The 12420-nt window shown below is 30.2% G+C and overlaps 1 protein-coding gene across 9 annotated transcripts in view; it reads left to right on the top strand.

Annotated features, from left to right (window-relative positions):
• Positions 1-12420, top strand: part of LOC134685047 (myotubularin-related protein 13-like) — a 64030-nt gene that overhangs the window by 32989 nt on the left and 18621 nt on the right. For 3 of the 9 annotated variants that reach the window (XM_063544419.1, XM_063544417.1, XM_063544416.1), the window contains exons 18-31: positions 366-479; positions 782-972; positions 1343-1509; positions 1898-1971; positions 2315-2510; positions 2825-2958; positions 3549-3721; positions 4210-4406; positions 4679-4874; positions 5424-5504; positions 7112-7221; positions 8039-8269; positions 9428-9451; positions 11949-12068. In XM_063544419.1, the coding sequence (XP_063400489.1) occupies positions 366-479; positions 782-972; positions 1343-1509; positions 1898-1971; positions 2315-2510; positions 2825-2958; positions 3549-3721; positions 4210-4406; positions 4679-4874; positions 5424-5504; positions 7112-7221; positions 8039-8269; positions 9428-9451; positions 11949-12068 (2008 nt within the window). The remainder of the gene's footprint in view (positions 1-365; positions 480-781; positions 973-1342; positions 1510-1897; positions 1972-2314; positions 2511-2824; positions 2959-3548; positions 3722-4209; positions 4407-4678; positions 4875-5423; positions 5505-7111; positions 7222-8038; positions 8270-9427; positions 9452-11948; positions 12069-12420) is intronic. The other 6 variants (XM_063544420.1, XM_063544418.1, XM_063544423.1 and 3 more) reach the window with 3 other exon arrangements.

Here is a 12420-nt window from a genome sequence, read left to right as displayed (position 1 = left end):
AAAGTTCTAACACATCAAATGAATGGATAACAACTGTCATATTCCTGACTTGGTACAGGCATTTTCTTATGTAGAAAATGGTGGATTGAACCTGGTTTTATAGCTAGCTAAACCTCTCATTTGTATGACAGTTGCATGAAATTCCATTACATGCGCATCAAATTCCGTGAACTGATTGTGTGTTCAATGACTAAATTTACATCGATTGACTCAGGGAACCTGTGTTACTTGTTCACAAAAAACAACAAAAGATTGGTTTATTGTGTAAGGGTATTCATACATCTTAAAGATATCCTATGATATATTACTTAGATTTTGATAAGAAGGTGATTTATATATAAACATAGTACCATTTTTGTTTTCAGCCAAATGAGTTAGGAATAGTGTGGAATAAAACACAGTCTACAACACCCGATACAAAGAGAAGATCAGGTATTAGACCCAGAGAGATTGGTGCATTAGAAATAGCAGCTGAACAGGTAAGTCTTTAGTTGGTTAAAACCTTATTGTAAACTACACCTGACAAAATGTATTATTTAAAAAGTATAGGTTATATCACTTTTTACTTTATGAACTGTGAAAATTTACAATATATATTTATCATATGTTTCAGCTAAAGTAAAAATTTTGAAGAAATCACAAATGATAAAGTTTCTACTTTAAAAAAAAAAAGAAAATGAAAAGAAAAAAGTTTCTACTTTTCTGATTTGTGTGAAAAATTATCTGCATGGAACAACACATATTTAACTCAAAATTAAAATCATGATTTTATAACTTTCAGTTACGAATATGGCCAAGTCTGACAAAGGAGAAGAAAGAAGAAATGATAAACAATGAAGAATCAACAGTTTATAGTCAAGCCATACATTATGCCAATCGAATGGTATACATGAGGGTCCCACTGGACACCAAAACAAGTCTGAAAACTTACACCGACTGGGAGAGTAATAGCAACAGTAACATAACAGCAAGGTTTGTATCTTAAATATTTTGTAGTCATTTATGTTGTCAACCTTCAGGTTCAGTCTGTGGTTAAAGTTCATTTAGATCAGTGACTTTCTCAATCATTCATGGAACTTACAAAACTTCGACAAAAACCTTATATATGACAGTTAAAAAAGAGTATTTTGAAAATAGGTGTATTACTAATAAGCTTTTTTGTAATTATTACAGTTAAAGGTTTGGATAATTTTTTTAATTAGAATGAAATTACAAAGCTTAAAAAAACTTGGCAAAATGAAAATTGATGAGAGATATATTACAATATGTTTTAGGTGGAAAACTAATCTAAATTTGAATTTGAATGCAAATTCATAATAATTTGATTAAATATTAATTTTAGCATTGCTGAGAGTGATAGTGTGGATGCAGAGAGTGGGTTTGATGAAACAGAAGTATCTGACACAGGGGCGGGTGTGATTAAGTTTGTTACCAGATTTGTAGAGAAAGTCTGTAATGATAGTAAAGTGACACAGGATCACATCAAAGCTCTACACACAATGGTTCCTGGTAAGTTGTTCTAATAGAAGATATAATCATCCTGTCAAGTAGATTTAGTATACAATATTTTGTCAGTCAATCTGTTAAATAGGAATAAAGATGCTGGGTTCAATATACGTTTGCTTCTCTGTAAGCGTGAAAGAAGTTATTTGACTGTGACACTTTTAAGAAACTGGAAAATTTAAGTTGTCAACTGGTTTCACTTATCATAGGTGTTTTCTGGATATGGTACAAACAAGTTTTAGTTCCTGAAATGCAGAGTAATGGTACTAAACTTTTTATTCCAAAAAGTCTTCAGTTAAAGTATTCAAATAGAAAGTGAAAGTACAAATACCCTGAAAATATCTTATAAATGATGATTGCATGTATTTCTGATATGTATCATTGGTCATTTTAGGAGTTGTAGCCATGCATGTTGAAACATTAGAGGCAGTACACAGAGAGAGTAAGAGATTACCTCCGATACAAAAGGTAAATAGAATAATATTATCAAGAGGAAATAAGTTATAAAGAAGTCAAGAGAGAAACCCAACAATGAAAATTAAATATGAGGATCTTGTCATTGGAAACATTTCTTAGAATTTTTATTGAATTCTGTTCTAGCTCATTTATCTGCTCTTATAGAAAAATGTTTTCAGATAAAAAAAAATAATTTTGTGTTCACAAACAGTTTATTTGGAAGAAGGGTGTGGTATAAGAATCACCCTCTCGGTCCATTTGTCAATGTGCTGTGTAAGGACAACTTCTCATTAAGGCTTAAATTGATATTGGACCCCAATGTGATAAAAACTCAACCAAATGTCATACATTTCAGCCAAAGATATTGAAGCCTACATTATTACAAGGAGAAGAAGTAGTGATGGATGGTTTGAGAGTGTACCTGCTGCCTGATGGTCGGGAGGAAGGGACTGGAGGGAACCTGGGTGGTCCGGCTCTGTTACCAGCAGAGGGGGCAGTGTTCCTTACTAACTATAGAATCATATTTAAAGGAATACCATGTGATCCTGTTGGTTAGTTTTGATTGGACAGTGTTACTATCAAACTAAATAATATTTAAATGGCCCCATTTAATGACTACGAATGTTTTATTTTCTAAGAATTTATAGTTTTCTATTTTAAATTTAAGTTCACTACTTTAATGTGAGTGTTATCATGAACTACAAATTGTAAAGAAACATATTTATCCTCAATGCCTTTTGTAATCCATGAATTTTCAAATGCATGTTAATTTGATCATTGACAAGGAATAATTTAGAAACATATTTTCCTTTAATGCCATTTGTAATCTAGAAACTTATATAATGCATGTTATAATATTTTTCAGCTTGTGAACAAGTGGTTGTGAGATATTTTCCAGTATCTACCATGACAAAGGAAAAACAAATCAAACTAGGTTATACTCCACATATAGATCAACTACCTAAGGATGGAATTCAAATCAGAGCTAATATATTCCAGGTAAGATATTTATTTAAATGCCTTCTTTTTGTCTGTCAGCATGCAAATAAGTGTGAAAAGTACAAAAAAATACATATAATGATATAGAATGTCTTTGTTACACAATCTATGAATGTGTTGTGTTAAGGTTCACATTTTTAAGATATATTTATTTTATTCTATAACAAATCAATCCTCTAAAGATTCACCTATAAGTGATGAATTTTCAGTGATCTGATTCAGCTATTACATTTGTACTTAAGAATCATTTAAAGACAAAAATAGCTTAGTATAACATAGATACTACCCCAATGTAGACTTTAATTAATATGTGTAAGATATGATATATTTAATTCACACAAACAGGTTTAATTCCAGTGAATATGACTAGAAACCAAATTCTTGTACCATTCCTCAAATTTCAACTCACAGGAGGGATTGGGTTTACTGGTTTACTCATGTCTATGCCTCCATCTTTTAATGACACATTTCTGTCATAGTTTTGTCCCTTTATAACATTATATGCATGCTAGGCATCATCTGTGTCCCAAGGGCACATTTTCCTATTTATTTTTTTAGCCTGTTAATTTGAATTTGTGTTTATTTTCCAGTTGATGAGGTTGGCGTTTGATGAAGAAGTTATACCAGAAGATGTTGACACCTTTAGAAAGTTGGCTAACAAATATAGGAACCCTGCATCAGTGTTCCATGCTTTTGCTTTCACTGGACAAGTTATCATGCAGCCAACTATGGTTAAACATAAGGAGAAAAATGCTTCATTGAAGTAAGCTATTTTACACATCTAGATATAAGATGTAGTATGAGTGCCAATGAGACAACTCTCCATCCAAGTCACAATTTGTAAAAGTAAACAACTGTAGGTCAAAGTACAGTCTTCAACACAGAGCCTTGGGTCACAACGAACAGTAAGCTTTGAAGGGTCCCAGAAATTACTAGTGTAAACAGGAAATCAATGGTTTAATCTATATAAAAAGTGTAGATTTGTTTAATGAGCTATATTGGTCCATATCTGAAAAAGCTTTGAAGACGTGTCAATGTAATATAAATCATTAAAATGTGTCTTTTTGTTGTTGAGATGTATACAGCAACTAGTAGGATATTGTATGATAATAAACATATAGAAATAAGTATTAAAACACAAACCAAGCCTAGAAAATAAATTATAATTATTTATGATAAAGTGAAATATGTCAAACAATGGAAACCATGTGAAATACTTTTCTAAAATGTACAAATTTAACTGTTTGTTAGGAACTTTGCAAAGAAAACATTGATGAAGACAGCCAGAAAAGCTGGAATAAAACCAAAACAATCTGCCAGAAAACAGAAATATGTCCTTCAACCACCACCATCTATGCAGAGACGAAGCATGTCACCAAGGTCATCCTCGGCAGGGTCAGACAGCGACTCAGAACGACCAAATAGTGAAATGTTTGATGACTTGTCTAGTAAGTGAAGATCTTAGATATTGTAACAGATTCCTAAGGGGGGAAACATTAATGGCATTCCCGAAAGTGCACATGTGTATTGAAAATAATTTTAGATTTTTTTATTTTTTGACAAAATAAAACACTAATAAACTTTTTTTTTTTATGTCACTTGGGAAATTTAAACTAAAATTCACAGGATACTTAGATATTTACCTTGTTCTAATTTCTTTAACCTTGTTCTAATTTCTTTATTCATAATTATCTGGGGAATTAAACATTTTTTTTTACAGTTGTAGATGAGTCAGAATATGCTTCTTCATGGACAACTGATCCCAAGACAATAGAAAAGTTATTACAGAGACCAGGTTACCATGACTACGAGAGACTTGGACTTAATAGTCTGTCTTCATCACACCATGGACAGGAGCCCAAGTCTGAACAGTTTAGAATATCTACTGTCAATGCTAACTTTGCAGTTTGTAGAAGGTATAATTTGTTCATCAGTTTGAAGTCTGTGATAGGCAGATTCCCCTCCACTCACTGATCCGCTGATTACAAATACAAATGGTCCTTCCAAGTTCTAATTATTCAGAAATCAATAAGGGCTTTCATGTTGCACATCCATGACCTCTAGGAAAAGTGATTAGTGAAATTGAATTATGAATGTGAATTTTTATAACTGTGAACCTGGCATTATTGCATTCTTCACATTTCTAAAAAATCAAAATAGTGTGCTTGAAAAAATAATCCACTAGGGAATCTACTATAGTATGAGTCAACCAATTACATCTTTGATAATGCATGTATTATAAATATTTCATAAGCTTAGGAAACTGTTGAAAACTGATAAAATTGCCACCATGGATTTAATGAATGAATTTTAAAAAAGAATTATAAAATATATAAAAAAAATAACACAGAAATAAAATTTATTATTGAACAATTTGAAAGTGATTGATTAAAGAATATGTAATCATGAATCAAGTTTTGGTTAAAGCTATCTATGATGTGATAATGTTACATTTCATTTTTCAGTTACCCAGCTTTAATAGTGGTACCTCTAAGTGTTACAGATGACAGCATAAAGAAACTAGCTCGTACTCACAGACAATATAGGTAGTGTATCATTACTCTGGAAAATATTATATCAAATAAAAAAAAAAATCCAGTTTCAATTTCTCACAAAATTAAGTTGGTTCATTTGAAATTTAAATCATTATACCAAAAAGAAAGAAATTACCCTGTCAGACCATGAAAGTACTACTGTAAAGTCTAACTGTTGAATGGATTCAACTGAAACTTTGCACAAAGACATAAACACTATTTTAAGATATACTCAAAACAAAATAATTCAAGTTAGATTCAGGGAACTACAGATTTTTAACCGGATTTTTGTGACAAAAATGTCTGTTATTGATTTGGGGATGTACGGCGGGCGGGTGGCAATCAAGGGGTGTCTGTGCATTAACTCATGAACCGTTCAACCAAAGCTTTGAAAATTTTAATATGTTGTTACTGACAACTAAATGAAGGTCAAGTTCAATAATGGTGATTTTGAATTTTACCGTTCAGGAGTAATGGTTCTTGAAAGATTGAAAAATGGAGTTTCCAGTCGTGTCCGTGCATTTACGCATGAACTGTTCAACCAAAGCTTCCCAAATTTTAATAAGTTGTTACCGATGACAAAATGGAGGTCATGTTTAATAATGACGATTTTGACTTTTACCGTTCAGGAGTAATGGTTCTTGAAAGATTGAAAAATGGTGTTTCCAGTCGTGTCCGTGCATTTTCTCATGAACCATTCAACCAAAGCTTTTGAAATTTTTGCATGTTGTTCCTGATGACAAAATAGAGGTCAAGTTTAATAATGACGATTTTGACTTTTACCGTTCAGGAATTATGGTTCTTGAAAGATGGTAAAATGGTGTTTCCATTCACGTTGTTGCATTTACTCATGAACCATTCAATCTTAGCTTTTCTAATTTTAATATGTTGATACTGACTACAAAATGGAGGTCAAATTTGATATTGACAATTTTCACTTTCACCATTCATCAGTAATGGTTCTTGTGATATTGCCAGGACACAAATAAATGTTAATAAATCTGGTTTGCTGTCGTTGTGACAGCCTCTTGTTATTCTTTTATTTACCTGTATATGTTTTTCACCAGATGACACTGACAGTTAGTACAACTCCTTCAAAACCCTCATATCATTTTGATGAATTTCCCCCATGAACAACATCTGAAGCTGGGTTTGAGGATGAATAATTTTGATCAAAAATTTGAAGGGGAGATTAAATTTTCAGATAAATGTTGATCTTTCAAACACATCTCTTCCTGATAAACTGTTAGATGAATTTTAAAGAAACTTCTCACTAAAGTAGTTAGTCATATGAAGATTAGCCTGAGCAAAATAACATTTTATATTGTAAGAACTCTTACAAAAGTTATTTATGGATTGGATGAATCCTAACACAAGGGTATACTTATAGATGAAAAAATATGTATGAAGCAAAATAAACTTGGTCCATCATATCTTGAATTGGAATATTTGTTGTCCGATATTGTAACAAAATCACAAAGTTACACATGTTTATTTGAATGTCTACGTATATAGAAATCAAAATATTATGTATGATTTACAGAAGTTAATAAAAATGAAACCACAATACTTGAAAACTTTTTTCTAAATGATAAGGCAATTGTTTTCGTGTGTTTTAGATTCCCAGTAATAACTTGGAGGCATCCTAGGACAAAAGCTTTACTGATCAGGGCCAGTGGTTTCCACAGTAGAGGTTTGATGGGAATGTTAAAGCATGACACAACATCAGGTAAGGGTGTGTGGATTCCACACAGCAGACTATAAAATTGCATTCATTCAGTCAAAACCTTTATTTGGCTGCTTGATATTTATCAATTTTCTAGTATTTGTTCCAAAAATATCAATGATGTCATTGTTTAAGCAATATTAAAGATTAAAACACCTTCCTTTGTCCATAATTGTAGTTGAACCCTACTACAATGAAGATATCTTCAATTTATAGTATTGCCTTTGAAAGTTTAATACAATTCTATCTTTTGATTTTTGTTTCCCATTGCATAAAGAATGCAATCTTTACCAATCAGTGCTCACAATCAATTTGATTTCCCATCTCTGCTCACAAGCACTTTGATTTTTGTTATGTAAACGATGTCAGTAATATTCCCAGGATGGCAAGTAAGGTTTCAATTTCTTCATTAAAAATATTGAAGTATTGTAAATTCAGAAATTATTGCGATGTCTTTATTATTGCGATAAATGCGACAGGGTAACATTGGCAATAATTTAAACTCACATTTTGAATTTTTTTATATGAATTAAACATGATTTTTCTCAAAATCGCAAAAATTAAGATCGCATTTTAGTCTAAAATGACAAAATCACAATAATAATGCACCCAATAATTTCTAAATTTACAGTAGATATAATATATTGGATTGTAAACATGCTTGATAATTTTGTTCATTATTTAGGGTTTTCTTTGGTAGCTCATAGATATATTGATTTTGAGGATTAGATAATGTTTTGATCTATTTGAGTAAATTTATTTATAACAAACAAATCTTTCAGGGTATTTAACATTAAAGTAACTTTGTGTATCCCTACAGGAACAGCTGGCAGTGAAACATCTTCTAGTATTGAACAGGAGAGATATTTCTCCAGTCTGGTGTCAGCTACTCCAAACAGTGAGAGATATCGTGGATCTTGTAGCGACTCACTGACGAGTCTAGACTCACTAATGATGGCAGGAATCAACGTCCCAGAGACCCCTGATATGAACAGAAGAGCTTTAAAGACTGGCAGTTTACAGAGAGCTACTAAACCCAAATCTCAATCATGTAAGATTTACATATGAACATCAGCACTGTAGTGTTGAATATGTACAATATTTCTGTTTGGGTTGTGTCTTAATATGTATGAGCAACAAGGTAGGACTGGACTAAGTACAATTATAATCGGAATAAATTTAACCAAGATCTTACATTTAGGTTTAAAATCCAATGTTTTTAAAATAATTTAAATTTTGTGAGGTTTTTTTAGCCAATTCAAACAGATTATATTTAGATATATTTTGATAAAGCATCCAAGATGTTAAAACTTATCTAAATTTAACAGACCTTAGAATTATTGCAAATATTTACAAAATTCAAACCTAATTTCTGGTTTACTAATATATTTTCCCATTCTTGATATGCTCAGTTTTAGATGACAGTCTCAGGTCTCACTGTTACTGGTCAAACATTGACAGATAATTATTTAATTTTGAAACATAATTTGTTTTTTATTCAAAAGAGCTGTATGCTGTGGATATGTTTATTTTTCTTGGGTATCAGTTTCCATGGATATTTGATTTCATCGTTTCGCCAAATTTTACATATAAGCCTATAAATTTGTTATTCCTTTTAAACATTTGAATTCGTGAAATCTGCGAAAATTGGTATCCCAGAAAATAATAATGTATCCACAGTTTTAATTAAAACAATATGATGTCTTAAATGTGTAGGAATAACCTGAACATTTTCAATTTTAAAGCTTTGTTGAGATATTATTCACAATGTTTATCTTCTAATTTGCACCTACTTTTGATTTAGCATTTTTTTTTTTTTTTCATTTGTGGGTTTGGTTTTATTGTTATTATTTTTTTAGCTTACTCTTTTTGTTTAGCATGGTTAAGCACTGTGTGCAAAATACAGATTCTTCTTTTTACATTTCTTAAATGTAACAAAATATTGTGTTTAAAGCCCAGTAAAAAGAAAAAAGAATTGCACAATTTTTTGTGTAAATGCTTTAATAATAAATCTTGAATTTTAATGGTTTATATTATTGTATAATTTGTTCATATGTAGCTTATTAAGTTTTTTAAAAATAAATCTTGAATACCTGATTTGATTAAAAAAATAAATGTATGCAACAGATTAATTTTGGCTTTAACATAAATATATAACACAAGTATTGCTATTTTGCACACATATTTGACATTGTCATTTATTTCTCAGATGATTATGACTATGAATATAGCAGTAAGTAAAAAGATGACATATAAATCCTGCATCCAATCATATTCAATTACACTTAATAAGGTGCTCTCTCGATGATGACAATTTTAGGTTCAGATTTGGTATAATTTTTTTCTTTAAATTGTTTAGATGTAAATATTTGAGTGTTATATTTTGATAATTTAATATGATTCTATATGTCTCATTGGCAATCACACATCTTCTTATTTTTTTATAAACTGAAAACTTATGTATCAGGACCAGTATGCATAAAACCACTTAAGTTAAGAAAACTGATTGTAGTACTCATTTATTGTTGGACATGTAAAAATATCTGTCTGTTTAAAACAAATCTTAACTGAAGTACCTTTATGCATACGGGCCCAGCATTATAAGATCTTCTGAGTTTTATATATACATTAAAATGAAGTGTTCCAAGCCTAGGATTGTCCATTCCAGGCTGTGGTCATCATTGAAAGAGCTCTGACCTCTAGAGCACAATTTCTTGCTGCTATTTTAGGAAAAGTATAAATTAGAATAAAATGCTTATTTGATAGGTTATAAGTTTGTATTTATCAAGAAATTTTATAAATTAAAAACATTTCATCATTTTATATGTATTTTAAGATTCTCATATAACTGAAATTCTTTTATTAAACCTTAATTTGATTGGGAAAAATTGTTGGCAAACGATATATGCCTTTTGAATGAGAACACTCAAATTCTTGTATGGACTTTATAAAAGTTTGCTCAAGAGTTTTTTGTAAAATATTTCTCTAGATCATAAACAGTACAATTTTTTTTTGCATTACCTAAAAAGCATAGGTGCCTTAAAAATGATCTTACTAAAATATAATTGAAGCACTGAAGGGACTATATAAAAGGCTTTTTGGGTGCTTGTCATTTATACTCATTTATTGTGTGATTATGATGGAGAAATGCTTAAATTGCTTATAGAAGTTGCTATTTTCTAAAAAAAAAAAAGTGCCAGATCTTCAAATCAGTTGAAATAAGGGAATTTATCACTAAATTGACAAAGGAAAAAACAAGATACTGAAGTGGTATGGTATCACACAGATCAAATTTTGTGATTACAATAGTCAAACCGGTTACTAGCAAAGATATATTTTAGTGTTTTTCTTGTCTTTGATTTTGATTTTCTCTTAAGATCAAATTTATGCAAGGAGATATTTTCTTGGATGTATGTTAATCTCCTTGGATTTATGTTAATTTCAAGATTAGCAAAATAAATTTAAAGGATAACAGTTTGCTTATGCTTGAATTTTTATGTGTTTCAATATTGAAAAAATATAAACAGAGCTTGATTGATGTAAGCATGTGTTTGTTCCAATTGAATGTAAAAATAAAAAAAGTATATGATTGTTGGGTGCCTGATGTCCAGTGCCAAATATCTGATGCATATTTAGGATGATAAAATTATGACAAACTGGGGATTCATTATTATTTGTTGGATACCATTTTTCAAAAATCTGGCAAGTAGAATAAAAATCGACCTTATGCAAATGAAAATCAATTCATCTTTAATACTATTTCAGGTTGAAAAAATATCTATGGAAAGTCAGTTTCCGTTTGAAAATCTACAAAATAGTTAAAATTCATCTTTTATTTCGTTTTGGGTTGTTCCAAAATAAATCCTAGTCTGATACATTCACCCATATACTGTACTTGCATAAGGTTGATTTCTATTGGTCGCAGTTCAAATCATTTATAATGGAATAAACAATTTAGTTACTGTAATTGTCAGTTGTTGGGGTTAACAAACAACCAAGTAATATTCAAATTTTATTTTAATTGTCAAGTAATTAGGGTTAATGAATACTTTAATGTTTAAAACTGATTGATTTATTAGCTTTACATAAAGTTTTACATAAAGCTACTGTTGTTTATCTAGTTTTGAAATTTGGGGGAAATGATCACAGTGGAAATTATATGATATCAACTGACAGATATGGTGTGCTGTGATGTTATGTGTGAAAATTATGAACTGTTACAATTATTACTTATCCTGAAATTACTTTCTGAAATTTGTTTTCATAATTACCATTCCTAGATTCAAAGAAGAAATCATTTATATGTTGTATACAAAATTGAGACAGTTCATGATTTATACTTTCCAAAGTATATTCAGTAAACTAAACATGTAACAAACTCAGTAAAAGTAAAACAGGTTTTCTCTAAAATTATTTGTTTTGAAGTTCTTAATATAAGTACAATTTCTCCTTTCAATGGATTAATATATCCTTTTTGCTTCATTTAGGTTTTTTTTAACACTATTTGAAATTTAAAAAACATACATAATTATTAGGCTAAAGTTTACTGCTTATACATTGGAAATAGAAATAACTGTTCTAAATAGGGAAAAATGTTATTTAAAAAAAAAAATGGTTTGTTTTGATGGATTTCTGTCTTATTAAATTTCACCACATCTCTTTTAATTCATATTTGGAAAAGAAAACAGTTATTTCTTACTTATGTGTTGTTCATATTTTTGCTTCTCTAGCAAGTCGCGATTCCCTTGACTCTATTGATGAAGTGCAACTGAGATCATCCCCTCGAGGAAGTACGATGCTAACACGGGCTGCCAATGCCATTCGTGCTAGTGGGTCATGGAGAAGTTCAAGTATGTTGCTGCGTGTGATAATCTTGGGTTGCGGCATGCTCTCACATTGTATTGGGAACTTCTCCATAAGCTGTCCTGATTTAGCCTCAATAATTAGCATTCTTATGTTAACATCTCAGATCATCATCAACCTGCAGTCAAAGTAACTTTATCTCTCTTTTATCTTATGAAGTGTTATAATGTCATTTCTTTAAAAGTTGTATTTAAAATTTAAAAAAAAATGTTTATAGAAAGAAGTTTCAGACCATTTAAAGGTTAAGAATTAAAATTTACAAGTAATTTCATATTTTATTTTATAATTTATTTTATTTTGTGGTCTGGTAAAATTTAGTTTCTTCTTTTTTGTCAATAT

The sequence above is a fragment of the Mytilus trossulus genome, chromosome 9 (genome assembly GCF_036588685.1).
Source record: "Mytilus trossulus isolate FHL-02 chromosome 9, PNRI_Mtr1.1.1.hap1, whole genome shotgun sequence".
NCBI classification, from domain to species: Eukaryota; Metazoa; Mollusca; class Bivalvia; order Mytilida; family Mytilidae; genus Mytilus; species Mytilus trossulus.
Note: the sequence above shows the minus strand (reverse complement) of the source record. Positions and strands in the feature narration are given on the sequence as shown.